At 42.9% G+C, this 21,447-nt stretch overlaps 1 protein-coding gene across 1 annotated transcript in view; it reads right to left on the bottom strand.

Moving 5' to 3' along the window:
• The window catches only part of LOC144798410 (chymotrypsin B-like), an 84,504-nt gene extending 66,099 nt beyond the window's left edge, over positions 1-18,405 (bottom strand). The window contains exons 1-3 of the mRNA XM_078669273.1: positions 18,250-18,405; positions 7,946-8,049; positions 2,845-2,921 (exon numbers count right to left, since the gene is read on the bottom strand). Of these exons, the coding sequence (XP_078525399.1) occupies positions 2,845-2,921; positions 7,946-8,049; positions 18,250-18,307 (239 nt within the window). The 5' untranslated portion in view covers positions 18,308-18,405. The remainder of the gene's footprint in view (positions 1-2,844; positions 2,922-7,945; positions 8,050-18,249) is intronic.
• Between the last annotated feature and the right edge of the window lie 3,042 nt (positions 18,406-21,447).

Genomic DNA, 21,447 nt, shown 5'->3' with positions numbered 1-21,447 from the left:
TATTGTTGACTACAGTTAGAGGTACCATGGAGCTTAGACCTTATTACTCTTGGAAAGCCTGTAAAATCATGGACATTGTAAACGTACTTTCTGTGTTGAAGCATTCATTTCCACACATTATTATTATAGACCATGACATGATTTCACTGTTTCCCCGGCAGTCTTTGGATACATACAGCACAGCAAAGGGTTGTTTTGTGTAGGACTGGAGGAGAATCTCTAAGAGAGAAAATCATGGACATGTCTGGTATTCCTGGATCTGACAAGCTGATATTTGCATTGAAAGGGCAAACTAGGACTCAGAATGGGTGAACAGCAGGTCTCTTCCATTGTGTGGCAATAGTGCTCTGCCCAATGTGGTATTAATAGCCCCCACATAATATACCACTAGGACGCGCCAATATTCGACTCATATTGTATCCGATTACAACACCACATGTTAAGGAATCTTTAACGTAGATCCTCAAGGAAGTATACAACAGTTCACTACCAATCTGTGAACATTCTTCATGGAAAATTTAGTGATTTATGTGTAAATTTCAACATTTGATTTTCAAAGAAAGAAGGAAAGCTATTGGTGTAGTAACCAATTATTAACAATAAGGTAATCCCTCCTTAGTGGACCCTGTGCCATTCTGTGGTTTTTATTTCCCAGCCAGTTTGTTTAGCAGAATTCTACATCTGTGCACCAGTTTGTTGTTGCATTTTAACATTGACTCAGGAACCAAAACATTTAGGGCCTCATTTTGGCATAGAGCAGCCTTACTCCAAAGTGAAAGGGCTGGAATGCACCATATGTAAGCAATACGTTGTATGCCCGTCCTTTCTGCCTATGCTGGGGTCGTTTTAGCAGCCTAGTGCCCACGTAGGCACCCTTGCACCATGGTGCAAGGGTGCCTCAGTTGCAGGCAGCATTGGTTTCTGCTGAAAGGGGCATCTTCCTGAACAAAAACAATCCTATGAGGCGTTTTCCTCTTTCTGTGTGTGCTGTATCACACATGGAAAGAGGAAAAAACGAGGATAAATAAGCATATTTCTCCTCGTTACAACTCACCTTGGGAGGCGTACGGATTTGGTGCTTCCCCCAGGTTTACATCATTTTGTGAATCTAGGGCAGCGTTAAAGTCCATGGGTATTGCGTGGGAAAACCTACTGCAGTGCACGTGGTTTGCGTTCCGGGCTCAGAGTAAAGTGATGCAGCGATTTGCGCTGGTTGCCTTCCTCGTGATTTATGAGGCCTCTCAAAGCCACGCAGAGTGGCTTTACTTGCCTTAATAAATCTTGATGAGAGCCCTGCGATACGCATGTACCACCTTGCGTGGTGCAAATGTGGCGCAGGGCTCTCATAAATAAGCCCCCTAGCTCACAGGTTTTGTAGTGAACTGCTCATTCCCACGTTGGTGCCTTGGTGTAATTAACAAATTTGGTAGGACGCATACACCTAATCAGTTTTGTAAAGGGCCACAGAATTGCTCCCTGTGCACCTCTGCTATAATCCAAACTGACCGTGCTGGATAAATCTGAGACTGAGAGATGACCCCTAACCCCAGTAATGGACTCTGGGATGTTGCGGCCAGAACACTAAATCCTGTTCCCCTCCTCCCCGCAATCTATTGCCTCTTCTGAATAGACCTCTTCCAAACTAGATGGCAGGTCCCATCTTTAGCACAGAACAGCACCCAACGTCTTTGCATCAGCACTTACATGTAATCAACCTTAGTTCAATTAATCAATACACTTGCATATAAAATATGACCATAGCCACATGGTGCTTTTGTGTTCTTGGCGGTTTCTTTTCCCAGTTCTAAAGCCACTGTAAACGTTCAAACACTGTAAACTACTTTAGAAGTAGGTCACAACGTACTTAGGATAACGTTACTGCATCCACCCATGTACCACAACTTGGCAACATGTCCAAGTGTATATTATTGACAAGATTGCTCAAGATCCCAAAATCTAATCTTCTGTTCACATTACTATCGGCCATTCATTAGTTTGAAATGTATATATCTGCAATCGGGTCCGTTTTTTAACAAGAGAGGGTGCCGGGCAGGCACCTATCACCGCCGGTGTTTATACATTAATACTGTGCCCGCCCCTTACCTCTCAGTGATGGGCACAAAAATGACCAGTGGGTTTTGTCACTCCAAGAATGACTGTTCATGAGGGGAAGGCTCCACATGATATCTGGCATCGCGGAAAGACGTCATACTTTTGCTGCCACCCTACTGTGGGCAAAGTTGGCAGTTGTTGGCATCACCTGTGAGGGTAATGATGCCCATGGGTCAGCCTTCACTTATTTTCTCCCACCCACAGATCACCATCTCCAAGCTCTTGTTTGTATTGTGATTGCTTATTCTGGAGTCTGGCCTGCAACAATTAAGGTGGCATCCTTGGAAGCCAGTCCAAGTTTGTAGCCTTGCTCTACATTCTGCTTTTGTTTATAGGGACCAGACAGATTATCTTAAAATGTCCATTCTAGTCCCTGCTCTGAATACCCTTTCTGTGCCCTTCAGTTTGCCCTGCTTTCCGTAGTCGTGCAACTGCAATGTTTTGCCTGTATTAGGCATGGTGTGAATCCATAGAGATGTGTTGTCAAGGTGTATGATGCTTCAAGTCATTTAGTAAGCTTTCAGCAAGAACACGCAATGATTATTTCAATGAATCATATTTATGCTAAGACGCTGTCCCTCAAACGTCTGCACAAGTAGCCAAAGTGAACAATGTTCTGCAGTTTCGTAGCAAATTGAACAATTTATATTATGCCAGTCAGTATTAAAATATCTCATCATCTCAGTAAATGGCATGATTCATAAGTCATTGGAAGTACAGTGCCGTTCTTACATCACTCCGCAGTGGGCGGCGGTTATAATCCAATTTTCATTCAGCAGAGATCCTCCGCAGAAGTGGAAGCCAAAGTCCTGACAGGAAAAGAAAAGAAAAGAAAGCAACTGAGAAACATGCCAACTACCTTGAAGAAGGCATAGTTAGATCCGATGTGATTTGTGATCATGTTTGATTCCATACCCCTGGCCTGGGATAGAGGATTCAAATACAGTGCAGGTGACATCATGTTGTACCTAAGATCCTTGCAGAATGTGGATGTTCTCGTTCAACAGTTGGACATGGCGCTTAGTAATCAAAGACCCTCTCCAAAGGTGTCATGATATGAGGTCCCAGGTTCTGCTATTCTGATATCCCAGACAGTAAAATGTGTAATTCTTGACTTGTTGATTCTACAATATGCAGTGCTGCATTGTCTGTATCACAAAAAAAGGGCAACTACCCAAAAATAATTTGCACAATATTACCTAGGTTTTCAGTTTGAGAGAACTGACCGTCACAAAAACTCAATAAAACGCTGTTGACGGCAAATAGGTCTTTATTCTAGCACCTCAGCCACCAGCTGGCCGCACACCAACTGCCCCATCCCATCATTCTAAAAACCTTACATCAATGCATTCTAAAGTCTCTGTCGCCGTAATGTCAGTCAATGTGCCACACATCTCCCTCCCATAACATGTTCTGTTGAACAAATTCAGAACAAATATACAAGGAGTAAAATATACTTATACTATCTAACAGTAATTTTGTTGCAATAAAAACAATTTACAGAAAATGATAACTCAGTTTAAAGTGATCATGAAACTAAAATGCGCTTTCTACAAATATGGCATCTAAAGAACAATAACAATTTTGAATATGAATGTATGAAAGATTATGACAGTAAGGTGATGACAAATAAATGTCTGTTACCACTGGTCAAACTCCTGTAAGTAAGAGGGATTCCTACATACACTGTGACTTCTCCTTTTGAAACTGTCTGCTGTGAAACCCTGGGCCATATTATCAAGGAAGCTGCGGTAGTTTATCGCCGCTTTACCGGCAGGAAACTGCCGATAGAGCGGCGATAATGGCCTTGATAATATGCGATTCGAATTTCAATCGATGCCCAGGTTTGATGTGTGAACATCTAACCTGGGCTTCGATTCAAATTCGAATCGCATATTATCAAGGCCATTATCGCCGCTCTATCGGCAGTTTCCTGCCGGTAAAGCGGCGATAAACTACCGCAGCTTCCTTGATAATATGGCCCCCTGTTTTTGAGCTCACAGTATCTGGACTTTACTCTCTCTCTTCGTTGTTGACAACATGATGACCATTACCATGTATTTTTTTTTCTTGAGGTAAATGTACTACAGCAACTCTACTCTTGTTCCAGATTCTGCTGCCAAGTGACTTAACAATTTTTTTTAACAACTTGACCACTTCCAAGTTACTTGTGAATTTAGATCACTCAGCACTTTAGTATAACACTTTGGCTCAAACGACTAATGAAGGAGCTAGACTTAAATCTTTTTTCACCTTGTTGAATTCCTCATGTACTCCTTACTCCATTGACATTCAACTTTCTTTTTAAGAAGATGCCTCGTGTGAAATGTTTTACCAGGACATTTCCGTACAAATGTACTATAGTAATCTATCATTCCCAGAAAGGATGCTAACTCTTCTTTGTTAGTGGGTTCTTTCAAGGCCATATTAGTATTAATTAGCTCCTGTCTGGGATGGATACCTTCTCCTAAAACACTGTAACAAACATAATTGACCTCAGACATGCCAAACTTACATTTTATAACCTTTACTGTCAACCCCACTGTTTGCAGCCTCCCAAGAACTACACAGACCCTCTCATTATGCTTTTGTGTGGATGATCCAAAGACCATAATATCATCTTGGCAACATTTGATCCCTGAGATGCCACTTAGAATGTTTTGCATGGCTCTCTGAGAAACAGCTGCTGCTGAGATGAAACCAAATGGCATTCTTTTCAATTTGAACCCACCCATTGGAATCACAAACACCCTTAGCTCTTGAAATGACTCCTCTAATTCTAGTTGATGGTATGCTGATATCAAAACTAGAGTATTGAAATTCTTTGCATCTGCAAACGTGGAAATAATTTCTCCTATGTTGGGAAATGGAAACATGTCTTCCACTATTTCTTTGTTTAAAGCCCTCAGTTCAACGCAAAGGCAAACATCTCCATTCCCCTTGTGTGCTACCACAATGGGTGATAACCATTCTGTTGCCTCTATGGATTCTCTGACCCCTTCATCACTCATTTTCTGTAACTCATCAGTCACTACATCTTGCCTACATAAAGGAAAACGCCTCAATATTGCTACCACTGGTACAGCTGACTTTCCCAATCTGATTTTACCTTTATATCCAATACGTTCCCCCAGTCAGTTCTCAAATTAAGCTGCTCAATTCATCTACAAATTCATTATTTTTTGTGTGATTCAAACTAACTCCCGAATCACCTTAGTGTACCCAACCTAAAAGATCATCTTCCTCATACGAGACATTGCCGCATAAATGTAGCCAAGCGCTGGTAAGTGCTGATTCTATAACTATAGCTTGTCGGCTACATGGAAATTCCACAGTTTTAGTGTTGCATCCTACATGAAAATGCACATTTGTTTCTCCACTGGAAAATAAAATTCTATCTAGAGAAATCACATCATCTGCACCCCCACGATATATGGGGGAGTTCACCCTCTCCGACGGTAATTTCACAATTTTCATGTACCTTTTTTAGATTTAACTTTACATGAGGAGCTGGAGTGGCGAATACATTGCAAATATTTGTGAATACTCACAAAGATGCAAGTCTGTGTGTGTTCAACACATTAATGATGGCTAATCCAATGAAATACCAATTTCCCCAACATTTCTCTCTGACTCATTGTTACAATTGCAGAAAGTTCTGTCAAGTGTCCATATCTTCTGGAGTAATAAATGCCCTTGGTGTATATCCACAGTGAATCAGGGTCTTTCATTTGCAGGTGTACATGACAAATGTTATGCACCCACAATCGTCTGGGGCATGCAGAAAATGTTGCGAATTGAACTTGTAATATCTAAGGGTTTCCATGCTCTAAAGGGACAGCAAATGTTACTTTTTTGGTAAGCAGAGTTCTTCAGACACCATGGTGGAAGCTGCTGTGCACCACACTAAACAACTACAGCATGTGTCACGAGAGAATGAGCATCTGTCTCTAGCAGAAACAGTAGGCATTGCAAAGTAGGGCTACTCATCTTAAATTCAGTCTAACAAGCATTGTCATGTGACGCCATTTACGGACATTGGCAACAGTGTTTTACCTATAGTGAATGCAAATTAAATGTTAAAAACTATCCTTAGAGTGCTTTGCAGGGCATAGAGAACATCTTTGTGAAGCTCTTTAAGCCAGCAAACCCTAGAGATCACTGGGTCAAATCTTCCTCACAGTGCCAAAATTTAGGCACCAAAGCCAGAAAGGTGAAGTTCTTTTGAGTTGCCGTAGCTTATTCAACAACCTAGTAGATACTTTGCATCTACTGTCACTCTGGAAAACTCTGAAAGCCTACATATTCAATAGGGCTTCACTCGACCTACCAACACCACTGAACATTCCAGAAATAAAATAAGGTGACTATTTGTGGGAATGCACATAAGCACAGAGTGAATAAAGTCAATGAGCTTTCTGTGGGAAATATGAGTGATGTGTAAATGAGTGAAGCTCCATTACGGTACACCTGCCCTGCTTTGAGGACTGAGTCTATATTTAAATATTGTGCTTCTATATTTGACTGTTATGTTATGTTATACAATTTGTAGAGCGCATGGCTGTCCCAGCAAAGGGGCATCCCAGCGCTAAGCACAGACAGCAAACGGAAGACCGGCAGAGACAACGCCCCAACCCATTAATTAGAGAACAAATATGTTTTTATGCCCTTACGAAAAGCTATATGATCATCAATGCTTCTGATGTTCACCGGGAGGGAGTTCCAAAGTTTAGGAGCTAAAGCTCGAAACGAACGTCCTCCGGCTCTGGCTTTCTTAATCCGCGGTATAACCGCCAGGTGTTGATTAAAGGAGCTCAGGAGGCGGGATGGCGTGTATGGTGTAAGAAGGTCTGCAAGGATTTCTGGGGATTAGGCGTTGAGCATCTGGTGAGTAATACACAGAGTTTTAAAAAGAACATGCTTTTCCACAGGGAACCAATGGAGTCTATTAATGAATTCTGAGATATGGCAAGTCCTGGGGAGCCCAAACAACAGTCAGGCTGCCGCATTCTGTATTCTCTGTAGGCGCTGTGTCTCTGCTCTATTAACTCCCAAATATAGAGCACTAGCATAGTCCAGCCTAGACAATATGGTAGCCTGGATGATGACCTCCTGGATTTTGGGCTCAAACAAGCCCAACAGAGGTTTAAGACCTCGAAGGAGTCCAAAGCAAAATCCGGCCACAGCCTTGTTTATGGCTGGAAGGAAAGGGCCAAACCAAACCTTACGCCCACATTTTTAACTGTTTGCTTAGGTGAGGGTGCAGAACCAAGGACAGAAGGCCACCATGGCTCACTCCACAAATGGGTGTGTTTTCTCACCAGCAAGATTCCTGATTTCGTGGCATTAAGCTGAAGGCAATTTGATGTCATCCAGTCCGTGACCTCTGTTAAATCCTCCCTAAACTTAGCAGCATCCATAGCAGGGTTATTGGACAGTCACTAACTGTGTATTGTCTGCGTAGGAGACAACAGTCAAGACCCTATCTTTTGCCTACACTGCCAAGGGCCAGATGTAAATGTTAAAAAGGGTTGTACTCAGGGCAGAGCCCTGTGGAACACCCCGGCAGACACTGTGCATCTAAGAACAAAAAAGGGGGGGGCGATCACATGAATAGATCTCTCCGAAAGGAATGAGGAATGGCACCCCAGGGCAGTGCCACTGATGCCAATGTCCTCCAGGCGCTGCAAAAGAATCTGATGAGACTGTCTGAGGCCAAAAACATGGGCAATGAGCGAGATTCAATTAAAGCAACTTACCTCGTAATATGAAAATGATGAGTGCAGGAGGAAGCTTAATTCATTACATTAAATATATTCTAGTGTAATATTACCTGGAGAGACACCTGCCAGGGCCATGAGTGGGGCACAGCGTCTTCCCCGTTGATGATCCGGTTATAATCTTTCACCACTGGTGGAATTTTGGGAACACCACATTCTAAGGAGTGAGAAAATCATTGGTTGAAGTCTTTATGGTAAACAACTTAGGTGGGGCTATGGAAAAATGTGTTTAGTCATTACTGAACTACTTTATCTCCTACATTACTCAACATTAATGTGCATCCCCTATGCCAGGGTTACATAACTGTAAATACTATGTGATGCATTTTATCTTTAGGCCACAGATCAATACCCACATGTATGCCCCAATAAATCAAGTTGTGAAAGCAAGTAGAGTTGATATCCCATCAAGAAGAACCTCAATATACAGCTGCTGCCACTCCCCTCAAACATTTACCAGAGCCTGCTCCTGCCCAAGTATCCCACCAACACATAAAAAGCCACATTCTCTGATACAGGTCGATGGTAAAAACATTTTTCTCACCACAACACATTACAAGATTGAGAATCAAGGTGGGCTCTCAGAATATCCCACAGAATAAACAGTTTTCCTTTTTCTGAGGCCTGTAGCTGTTAAGCTCACTGTCAAATATGTGGATAGGCTATTGGCTGTGTAGCTCAGGGGTGAGGGACATTTACCCTTCCTGGTCTGTCTCTGACTTTTTTTCGTCACAAGATATATGTCTCAGAGGATTTACAGCCAGTAATTTTTATCTTAGATCTGTGACTACATATTAGTATCAAAGGTAAGGCTGCAGTAGAAAGCTGGCCACCGACAGCTTTTCTGAGACACAGCAGGCTGCTTAAGCTCCAGGAAGGTTGGAATAATGGGACTTTGCAGCAACCACCTATAGGCGAAAAACGTGCATTGCATTCACCAGAAATGTCTGTGAATGCTTGTTCAAGTCAAGACCCTCATTATCAGTACCAGTCTCAGTTTGAAGTACTGTCTACAGAGGTGGAGGCACCCAGGTGGATGCACAACTGTGCTGCTATGATAGTGAGTCTATTGACAGCAGTAGAACCAGCACTGGCAGCACTATGCTTGTCACGGGATGACTAAAGGAGCCTTGGTGATGTGACACGCCTGTCCACACTGGTGATGTGGGAGACACAGCAAGAAGTGCTAGGAATGAAAACTCCTCAAACAGATATGATGCCTCATCAGTAGCACCTCAGAGGATTGTGCCAACTTTGGAGTTAGCAGGGGACAACAGCCTTGCATGCCAGTAGTCTCTTTCTCGCGTTACATTGTCTATGAAAATGAGGAACATAGACTTTCGACAGAAGATGTTCTTGATTTGGTAAAGTGGGAAAGTGACTTAAAGGCTGAAGTGAAGAGGTTGAGAATCTGTAACTGAAATCTGAATTGCTGGGAAATGCTGACGATTTGTGACCACAATCGCTGTGGCAGTGATAAGGCAATGGCTATGATAGATTAAAAAGGCTGAAAAAAATTGAAAAGTTGAAGTCTGGAAGCTAAACAGTAAATTTTGCTGGAGTCAAATCAACAGTAGTAACACTAAGGTGAAAGTGACAAAGAGGTGAAAGATGGTGGAGTCGAACAATTGAAGGCTCCTTTTCCATTAAACAAGTCAGAAATTAAAATTGGAAATGACATTGCAGACCTCACCAAATCTACCAGGCTCGAATGCAGATCCAAGCTCTGAAAGTCAATCATTGATGAAGAGGAGACCTGTTACTCTTGACAATTTTGAGGATAAGGAATTATATTCATTAGCTAAAAGAGGACCTTAGAAACACTTCTAGAGTTGAATGATTTGATGTTTGCAAGTTGACCTGAAACAGCTGTGAATCCTGTGGAGAAGGAGAAATTAATGAAGCTTGTGGAAAAGAAACACCCTGGTCGGGAGTCCTTGCATTGCAGACTTGATGAGTAAGACATATCTTGCCAAAGACACTGAGTGCACATCAAAAGTGAAAAGCTCGATTCAATGGTATCTCCAGAGAAGATCGCAAGTAATATCCCCTATTACAGAAAGGTCAGCCGCACGAGACCTTGCATACTTGAAGATCTGTGACAAGACTCAAATTTCTGACTTTTGCAACCGGCTAATCACTTTCACTCAAACTGCTATTCCCATTAAGAAAGTACACCAGAAATTGAACTTTTACTCAAGGCCTGCCACTTTGACTAAGGGAAACAGGTCAACAATTAGAATCAGAAGGCAGAGTCCTTTTTGCTGGGGACAGCAGTAGTTATGGAGCATACAATGAGTGAAAGGAACTTTTTTTATAATACACCTTATTCTTTTAAATTAATAATGAAAAACAGAAATAGAAGGGAAGAAGTATACATCCCATCAGTCTCAATCCACCAATACCTGACATTTATCCCTACCCATACTCCTTCATTCATATACATTTGAGTGTAAGAAAACATCACCTTGAAGAGCCCACTACTAAACCGCAGCATAAGGATTATGCTTCATCTGTACTTGAGCAGGTTCAAGGTATCGATCACTGTACCAACCTACAGACTGCTTGGTAACTAGTGAATTAAAAGAATCAAGCTAGATAATGGCCAAGAATCAACCTCAAAGGAAACACATTAGAAACACCCCGGAATAAATAAAAGGAGACATAGTTGTGAGGAGAAATAGTACTTTCTAAGCCCAATTTTGGCAGACTCCTTGACAATGGATTATTAAAATCAATATTTCAAGAAGTGAGAGATAGAAAATCCAAGCAAAATGTACGCAATTCAAACTCTGACCATCTCAATCAGAAGGCTAATGGCATTGCAGACAAGATTTCAACTGTTGGAGAGACCTGTATGACAATAGAGGTTACAGTCACCACAGTTTCAGGATGCTGTCAATGCAACCTTCATGCACCAAGTTGGCCAGCTTCTGTAAGCAGAAAGAAAATATAAAGATCTAGAAAAGAGATCAAGTCAGTCAACCTTTGCATAGTTGGTGTCTGAGAGGGGTCTGAAGGAATTAGCTCTGGCACTGAATCTGAGAATGTAATCATCAACTGGGTCTCAAACTCTTACAACAATATCCCATTGGACACAAAAAATCTGCATTCCCCTCTTACCTCATTGTAGCCGAGCCATATATTCTACCATCTAGTGCACCTACAAATAGTGTGTCTCAAAGAACACTCATTGATTTTATTTTAAGATTTGATGATCTATGAAATTATTTCAACTAAAGCTCATACAAGACTACTAACCAGCTCACTTGAATTCTCTGCATTTCCAGATTTAGCGTTTGCCACAGCCAAGAGACTATAAGAGATGAGAAGATTATTTTGTGAATTAACAAAAGAATATTGGAGTACCCATATCCATAATCCTGAAATCAAATCCTATGGTTAACTAGAAAGGCTCGATTTATGTGCTACAAAAGCCTAAAGAGACCAAAGACTTCTCAAACAGATAAAACAATCTACGGGCATATTTATGAGAAGCTTGCCTCACTCTGCGCCACGCAAGCCTCTAAGTCAGATTTATGAGGACACGCAAAGCCACATTGCGTGGCTTTGAATGGCTTCATAAATCTGGAGGAAGGCAATGCAGCACAAATCGTTGCAAAGGAAGCGTTCTATGGGCATTGCAGTCGATGTTCCCAAGCAAATCCTATGGTTTTGACGCTTTGCCAAATCGACGAAACCTGGTAAACCTGGCAATACATCAAAAAGATAGCCTCCCCAGGGGTGATGAGGAGAAATATCTTTACTTCTCCTCTTTTTTCCTCTTTTATGTGTGCTGAACTCTGCTGCACACATCGAAAGAGGAAAACGCCTCAATGGATTGTTTTTGTGCAGGAAGGTGCCCCTTCCAGTAGAATAAAATCCTGCCTACAACACAACACAGGCACCCTTGCACCATGTTGTAAGAGTGCCTGCTTTGGTGCTAGGCCGCCGAGACAGCTCCAGCACAAGGGAAGAGGACAGGAATGAGCTGTATTGCTTAGTTACGGCACATTCCTGCCTTTTTCCAGTGACGCCGTACAGTGAAGCAAGGTGACATGCTACACTACCCTGTGCCACTATTTTCATAAATATCCCACTTGGTCCACACGAGTGTCATAAGAGATAGAATGATAGCCTTTCATATCTCCCTGCTGTTTGCCTGGGAGAAGGCAAAAGGGAAAGGAAAAGAGAGAAAAAAGGGACTGGAGGCAGAAAAAGGAGGAATTAGTTTGAGAAAAGTCTGCTAAACACCAGATTAGTGTACGGTATACTTACAATTTTCAGTGACAAGCTGGGATGTAGAAACAAGCGGCAATGCTGATTTGTTAACCCCTTGTTAATATCACATTTGGCTTTAGGGGGTCATGGGGTCACACTTCACATGCCTCACACCATAGTTTCCTTAAGCAATCCCTGTATATGCATTCCACCTTCTTCGGATCAGGGTGTGTCAGTGTTTAATTTGAGCTGGTGGTTTCCGGTGCCCTGCACTGGCACTTAATTGTCAACACCGGTGCTTGTGACAGTCTGCCACAAGGTGGCGCTGTCTGGCCAAGTTAGAGTTGACCACAACAGCAGTTAAATAGTAATTCAATGTACATTAAAAATGACTATTACCTGTCGCTCACGCCATTCCTATAGCTTTGGAGGTCTGAAATAGTCTGAATTTTCACACATATAGGTTTTGATTGTTAGTAGTTGTGTTGTTACCATCACTGGCAGCGCTGGCAGGGCAACCTGTGGTGCAAGCTGCAGTAGCCTCTTGGCGAGCGCCCTGGCACTTAATTTTTTACAAATCAAGCACTGGCGGTGTATGCAATCAGAGGAGCAGGCTCAGGCTCTTGTTGCCAACTTTGGAGAGGGAGATATGGAAGTAGGAGTGACTGGAGAGGGTTAAGGCATGGGAGAAGAGAGTGAGGGGCCTGGGGATTGATAGGACAGAAAAGGAACAAAGCTAAAAAGAGAGTGGATGATTGAACGCAAATTTTAGAAACTGAAGGTGGTATCAGCACATGTAAACTGTACAGTTAGTGCCCCAATGTGAAGGCCAAACTTTTCATACTTAAAGAAATACATATTACAACAGAGGTTAATAAACTCCTTAGAAAATCAATGGGTCCAGCAGGTAATACAGTCGAATAATTTAGTAGTAAACAGAGGGATTTTCTTGGTTATTCAAAAGCAATGAGAAGTCAGACTAGAAAAATTCAAAAGAGACCAACAAGGGCACTGGGTGTTAGCTAGGATTGTTTTGAAGGGAGAGGTGGAAATCAAAATTCCTACCTTTTATGCTCCTGTCCAGCACCGGTTCCTCCTTAAGGGCGGAGTAGTCCGGGTAAGTACATTTTTTACTTATTTTTATTATTTCAGGGCGAACACAAAAAACTAAAGAGCGCCACTGTACATTGCCAGTGAAAACCTATCATTTAGGGGTCGATTAGGATCGCGGACAGAGCAGGAGGGAACCTCCGCATGGCATGCGGAGTTTCCTCCTGTGCAATTAGGATGTGACCGCAAGGGTTGCGGTCACATCCTCTATTTTTAACATTGCGGCGGGTGGAGCTTCAAGCTGCACCCGCCGCAATGTTAAAAATGCACGCATTGCATTTGCATGCAGTAAGAGGCAGGCACCGCGCGGTGCCTGCCGCTTTCTGCATGCAAATGCAGGGGGGTACCATAGGTACCCCCCATGTGCACCCCCCACTCCCCCTTCACCTAGGGGGCCCGCAACGGGCCCCCGCAGTGAAGTTCCGTATGCTTTTCCACGGCGGAAAACCCGCCGCGGAAAAGCATACTTTACAGGCCATCCTAATATGATGGACGGTGTCTGACAGACACCATCACCATATTAGAGCTTTTCCGCCGCGGTTGTAAGCCAGCCGCGGCGGAAAAGCTGCGGACGGAAACCAGGACCCACCAGCCATCCTAATGTGGCGGTGGGTCTTTGGTCAGTCCGCTGCGGTTTTTCCGCATCCTCTGGGCCGGCGGTGCCTTCCGCCGGCCCCGAGGATGCGGAAAAACCGCGATCCTAATGACCCCCATAGTCTGGATTCCGTGCTGATGAAACTCGCGGCTGCAATTAATGACGTTTTGCAAGGGAAGGAAGGCCTTATAAATGCATCCATAGGCCGCATGCTAGCATCACTCATAGTTTCCTTGACATACACCAACCTTCGGCTGCGCAGGGATCCTTATGCTTGGAGCTAGTTCTTCCACCCTGCTCCCCAGGAAGGCCTAGATCAGTCTCTCATGTCATTAGTATGAGCAATGAGCTCCACATGTGAGAGAGTCTAGAGAAAGCTAGCACAGATGAAACAAATCTGAGGAAGGACAGCACGGGTATTATTAGTATTTATGTTTTATTTTATTTATTTTTCTGTATGTTTGTTTTGGACTTTTGTAAAGCACCAAGGGCCAGATGTAGGTAAAGTACATTTACCGATTCTAAAATACCGAATTTTACCGATTCGGTATTTTAGAATCGGTAAATGCTATGTAGCTAAAAAATCGGTACATTCGGTAATTACCGAATCGGTATTTACCGATTCGGTAATTCCCATTCATTCCTATGGGCCTGGAGGCCCATAGGAATGAATGGGAATTACCGAAAAAATAGGGAAACCTTCAAGGGTGGTAGGGTGTCACATTGACACCCTGTTGCACCCATAAATAGTGCTTGTGTGCACATGTAGCACACATACATGCCCTAAGGGCTTGTATGTCTCATGGCACTGTTGAAAATGCACAGATTTGCATTTTCAAAGGTATTCGGTATTTACCAGCAACTAATAGTTGGTCGTAAATAACGAATCCTTAAAGCACAACAGCACTCTTAAAAGTGCTTCCTACATGTCATTTACCGATCCGGTAAATACCGAATCGTTAAATGATGATTCGGTAAATACTGAATCGGTAAATGATGATTCGGTAAATACCGAATCGGTAAATACAGATTCGTTATTTACCCAATCCTCCCCTACATCACAATTGGCTCAATACCGGTCGGTAAATCTGAAAATTACCGATTTTAGGTTTTACCGACCGGTAATGTGCCACCTACATCGGGCCCTAGGGTATTCTTAAGATTACTTAATAGAAATCAGTCATGTACAAAAGAGCCTTTTGTGCGCATGACTAGCTTGGCTTTTCCTCTCGGGGAACTCAGCAGTAAAGACACTTACAAACAAAGTCTAGATTTTCGACTCTAGTGAAACTTCACTCACTTTTAAATATTTTTCCTAGTTTTTAGGGGAAGTACCAGAAGTTTGCCAGAAAACGATTTGTTGCAGCTTCGAAGCCCTGACTCCCCTCTCTCCCTCCCGCCTCCCCTGCTATCACATTTTAAAGTAACCTTCACTCTGAAGAAGTTTCCCAGCTCTCCTCTCTTGGGGACCCTTTCTTCAAGGCGTCCAGAGATGATTACCACGTGAACAAACACAGACACTGAAGCGGCACGGCACAGTCCTCTCTTGTTCCCCATCCCGGCAGCTGTGCCACATCATTTAACCTCATCGCTGCTTGAGAGTTTCCCCTGCTGTGCTGGACAGCAATGAAAACGGGTGTGGTAATTACGAGCTCAGCTCGTCATAAGCACCTGAGAGGTATATGCCATGACGAGCTGAGCTCGTCATGAGCATGGAAGGGGTTAAATGCTGTTCACCGTCACTTATCCCCGTGTGCTTCTCACACAAAGGCACACGGTGAGAAACTGCTCTTCATGTGCTGCGTGGACAAAGCGATAAAGACAGGCTTTCAAAGCCGGCACAGGAGGTGGGAACGTGTGCTCCTCTGCACTTCTGCCCACTCTCTCTCTCTAAGCAGACTGTGCGTTTTAAATAGACGCCAAAGGTGCTGCTGTTTTGATTCATCGGAGCCTGGCAGTATTTCCATTAACTCAAAAACACTCGTGAAGATGTTAAATTGCCTCATTTCCTTCGCTTCGGATCTTCTTGGCAGTAAAGCATTTGTTTCACTGTAATTCTTATTCCTTGTTAAATATGATTTTTAGTATGGATTTTTTCCTGTAGGAAGTGATTTATGCATGACTACGGGTGGCGCTTTTTTGCGACCTGTAGTGGACTGTGCAATGCACGCTGTGACGCAGACTATAATTACAGCAGTGCAGTGGTGCAGAGTGGCGTAGAGTGCAGTAGTGTAGAGTAGAGTGGTGCAGAGTAGAGTAGAGTGCAGTGGTGTACAGTGGAGTGGAGTGGTGTAGCGTAGAGTGGGCTGGTATAGAATGCATTGGCATACACTGTTGCAGAGTACAGTGGCATGGAGTGCAGTGGCATAGAATACAGCAGCATATAATTGAGCTGCGTACAATACAGCGTCGTAGAATACAGTGGTATTGATTAGAATGGTGGATAGTAGAGTGCAGTGGTACAGAGTGGAGTGGCATAGAGTGCAGTGGTGCAGAGTAGAGTGGGGTGACATAGAGGGCAGTGAAGTAGAGTATTGCAGAGTAGAGTGGCACAGAGTGCAGTAGCATTGAGTAGTGCAGAGTAGAGTATAGTGGCCGAAAGTGCAGTGGTGTGGAGTGGAGTGCTGTTGCATAGAATGAATTGGTGCAAAGTTGAGTGGCATAGAGTGCATTGGCATAGAGCACAGTAGTGCATAGTAGAGTGGTGTGGAATTCAGTAGCGGAGAGTGCAGTGATGTAGAGTAGAGTCTCATAGAGTGCATTAGAGTAGACTGGAATAGAGTGGAGTGGCACAGAGTGGAGTAGAGTGGTGTAGAGTGCAGTGGAATAGAGTAGATTGTTTTAGAGTAGAGCGAAGTGCCGTAGATTGAAGTGGTGTAGGGTATAGTGTAGTGGTGTAGAGTATGGTGACATAGAGTGTAATGGTGTAGAATAAAGTGGTGTAGAATACAGTGGCATAGAGTGCAGAGTAGATTAGAGTGGCATATAATGGATTGACATTGGAGTGCAGCGGCATAGAGTGGAGTGGTACACCGTAGAGTACATTGGCGTAGAGTATATTGGCAAAGAGTGCAGTTGCGTAGAGTGCAGTGTTGCAGAGTGGCGACAAGCGGAATGGCCTAGAATGGAGTGGTGTAGAGTACAGTGGCAAAGAGTATAGTGGTGTAGAGTAGAGTGGCATCGAGTGCATTGGCATAGAGTAGAGTGCTGCAGAGTAGAGTGGCATCGAGTACATTGGCATAGAGTAGAGTGCTGCAGAGTAGAGTGGCATAGAGTGCAGTGGTATTGACTAGTGCAGAGTGCAGAATAGTGGCTTAGAGTGCAGGACAAGTGTATACCTTTTACAAACATTATCAGTAACAGACTCGCTAACATAAAGACCTTGCATAAGACGTCATCGCACATGCCGATAAACGTGCACCATTTATGTGATCTAGTGCCAGTGCTAAAGCTGTAAAACACAATATGTAGTCCAAACATTAAATGACCTCCATACATGCTTTCAAAATCATAAATCTGCAATAATTAATAAGAAACCTCACCCACCAGTAGCCAAGTCAACCATTTGGTATTAGATTTGAATTTATTCCCTGTGGAACATGTCTTAACAACTCTGTACTGTGACAAAACCGCCTGATTACTGTCTATTGTGGGAGAACTGAATTGAATTTCACATCCCAAATGGAATCTTCATTGATAATGCTTTTTAAAAAATGCTGCAGTCTCAGCTGAGCACTCGCTGAGCAACAATCTTGTGCTGCCTGATGAAGGCAAAAGCCCGAAACGTAGTGGAAATATATTTTTGTTCTTTTGTGAGTCCACTTGTTTGTGTCACTTCTTTCTTTCTTCATTTCTACCTGCAACCAAGTGGAGTGTAGTTCAATAGAGGGGACTATAAAGAGTGCCAAGAGAGTTGAGTAGAGGAGGTGAACACAAAATAATTTGTCATCATAAGGGATGATGGACCCAGTCAAGCAACACCAAGAGGAGAGTGGCGGGGGGGGTAGGTTGGCAGGGTGAGAAAGATGAGCCGGGGCAGTGAGGTAGGGTTTAACTGAAGGTGATGAGGGGGACTTTCATCCAGCGAGTTCTGTGACCAAGTGATTACACTATTATGAGGTGTGTTGGTCAGCCAATTCCATGCCTTATATTGTTAGAAGTAAAAATTCATGCCCTGCCTTTGCTTTTTATTACTTGTGGTGATGGAAATGAGACTCATTCATGCTTTATTAAAGACTAGGACTTCTCTGTGTTCTGAAATCCTGTTTGCTGCAATAAGCATTCTTGTGAACCTCACATCTGTCCCAACTTTGGGTTTCTTTTCTCTCTAATAATAAATCATCAGCATGGGTCTCAATAGACAAAGAGGACATGTTGTCCTGACTCCAGCCCCAATCCAGAACACCCAGCCGTAGTGTTAGTGTTACTCACCCTGGCTGTAGGTGCTGCCAAGAAGAAGGAAGCAGGAGAGGGCCCAGAGGATACTCATATCTTCACCGTGTGGCTGCTCTGAGAGACTTCCCCCTGCACACAGCTGCTCTTATACCAGTATAACTCCAACCTTGAGCCAGTGCCCAGTGAAACCTGTCTGGCAAACAATGCAACCGTAGCACCTGTCGGAGGTCCAGCTGCTCACAGGCCTTGGAGTGATAGTGACATTTCAACACAAGCTGTGGTGGTGCACGATATCTCGTTTGGCGCAAGCCTCTTTCCTTTTTGTGAAACCTCCGGCTTTTTCTGAAGATTATTCCTTTTGCAGTATAGAGAGAAACTGTAGTTATTGCTTGAGCAAAGGTTTTCTAGCATGCTGGTTGTTAATGGGGGAGTGGGGAATGGATGATATAAGAAGAAGGCAGTCGGTGAACCACATATTGCAAACTATGGTCTTTGTTTGGAAAGAATAGGTTTGGAAAGACTTTCTGTGATTTGGATTATTACAGTTTTAGTGTACTGGTGGGTAGTCGTTTGGGGCGTCTTCTGATAGAAACTGATTCGTTGAGCAGAGGAGGCAAGCCTAAAAGGCAAGCTAAAGCAGCTGCCATAGGATACTACCACTAGGAGGCGCCACATTATAAGAAAAGGTCAGAAAATGGAAAATGAAGTGCAAATGCTGGAAAACAATTCTTGGTGAGAAACATCTGTGCTATCCTCACTATTAGTGTGGAACTAGGGCTGAAGGTTGTGGCCATTTATGCTGAGAGCCTGTAGGGTCCTATTGTTCCCAACTAAAAATGCAATTGCTGTTCTGTTGTTCACAACTAAAGATACAATCGCTGTTCTGTTGTTCCTAACTAAAGATACAATCGCTGTTCTGTTCCCAACTAAAGATACAATCGCTGTTCTATTGTTCCCAACTAAAGATACGGTCGCTGTTCTATTGTTCACAACTAAAGGTACAATCGCTGTTCTATTGTTCCCAACTAAAGATACAATTGCTGTTCTATTGTTCACAACTAAAGATACAATTGCTGTTCTGTTGTTCCCAACTAAAGATACAATCGCTGTTGTATTGTTCCCAACTAAAGATACAATCGCTGTTGTATTGTTCCCAACTAAAGATACAATCGCTGTTCTATTGTTCGATACAATCACTGGCTATTGCCTATGCGAGATATGCTGATGAACCCATAAAGAGATTAATGATCCAAGATCTCCAGCTCACTTGATTTTTGTAATTGGTGTGTCAACGGAGTGCAGATAGGCTAACACTTCAACCTGTGAGCCATCACTTGGTTCGCTGCCGTTATCACTTGTAGCAGAGAGGAAGAAAAAGCCCTATTGTTCCAGCCATAATAATCAAACACATATTCTTGTGCCAAGACCTAATCCATTCTCAGTTCACTGAAAAATCTAAAGCTGAAGGGAAAGTAAAGTTGAAGGAGTGTAATAGTGGCTTTAGCACAAAACCTCAAAGGACATGAACTTCACGTGGCGACATATTGTATTAACAATGTTAGCTCACATCTGTTTACGGTGCATACCGTAGCACCTCTGATTTTGGAAGTCCAGGATTTTTACTGTCGGCTATTCTCAGACTTTTACCTGTATGATCATTTAATAGTGAGAACTTACTATGACTTCATTTTTCATACCATGGCAGTGTTTATGCATGTTATGATGTTGATACAGCTAACTGGGATCCTGTCTGCTGCTCTAGTGACTTATCTTGCTGATAGTAGCAATGCATAAAATTTGAAAGGGCAAGTATGTAGCCTTGCTTGACTCCATATGGAACTTTAAAGGGCTATGAATCATATGATAATGGATTTCCTACTTTGATGCATTGTGGTCCCTCTGACAAAGGATGAAAACCCATTATGCACTCTTCCTTCAATAGTCATTTTATTGTTAAGATTTATAGGAGGGTTTCAGGTTCAACTGTGCCCGTCAAGAAGGACCAGGAGGAAGGAGTTTCTTTCTTCAAAGAGTTGGAGAGCATCAATTTGTAATTTTGAGCATGACAGTATCAGTACTGTGGCAAAGTCAGAAACCAGATTTTAATTCTAAGTGATGATTGTAACTGATGGAATTTATTGTGTGATCTGTAAGACCGCCTGGCAATTTTTAGTTTCAGGGGATGCCAGATGTGGTGGGGTAATTTCCCCCATCTCCTATCAAATGCTTGTAGTGTTTTGTTGCATCTTGTTAACATTATTTGTGTACCAGTCTGAAGTTTTCTTAGGTCATTCCATTAAAGAGTTTCTGGGAGCTAATTTTGAATGATACTGGAGATTTCATCATCATATTTCTGTTCTAACTTTAATGTAGCAGCAGTTTTCTCAGCCAGTAGTTTTATCAAGTGGATTAAAAAGCCTGTAGGTTTATTGTACACATGTTTAGGGTCCATTAAATGTAACATCACAGTCGCTGGCTTATCATGTAGAAGGTGTGTTGAGGTAAATATTTTTAAATAAACGAGGAAGTGGTCTGACAAGTCCACTTGGAGAGATCAGAAGATCTCTCTATGATCTTTCTTTGAAAAAATCAGATCTGAGATGGAGCCCTCCCAGTGAGTAGGGGAGATGCACTGCTAGAATAGGTTACAGTCAATTAGAACTAGTCTGAGAAGGGACGTGTGAGTATCCTTGTTGTTTTTTCCTTAGTGACGGTTAAAATCAAGAAAATTGTGATCACACGATGAGATGAGTATAAACCATGCTGTAATCAAGGAATTTCCCAGTAACACACTTATTGCTGCTGGCTGGATGGCATAAGATGTTTATCCTAGAGGCGCCAGGTAGACGGTGTCCATAGTGAGATACTGAAAGATAGGGATGTTAAATGCATTTCAATTACTCCTTGTGTATGAGGGCAATGCTCCACCAGTTCCCAAGCATTTGGGATGAAGAATGTTATATTCTGTTGGTAAGATAACCTTGCATATTGGTACAGAGGATAGGTTGAATCAGGTTTCTATGAGTGCTGTGGCTTCAGTGCCATAGGCCTGAATAGAACTGGACACAGCCGTCCTACAGTTCAGAAAGACAGCTTTGAGACGATGAGTAGGTGCTTGGCCACTGGTATTGGAGGAAGTGATTCCTATGATGTTATATGCGCATATTAATAACTGAATTATTTTTGATGCCTGAGTTGTGGCATCTGAGGTTGCAGAGTATTCCGATGTAAGGG

This window comes from Lissotriton helveticus, chromosome 12 (genome assembly GCF_964261635.1).
Source record: "Lissotriton helveticus chromosome 12, aLisHel1.1, whole genome shotgun sequence".
NCBI classification, from domain to species: domain Eukaryota; kingdom Metazoa; phylum Chordata; class Amphibia; order Caudata; family Salamandridae; genus Lissotriton; species Lissotriton helveticus.
Note: the sequence above shows the minus strand (reverse complement) of the source record. Positions and strands in the feature narration are given on the sequence as shown.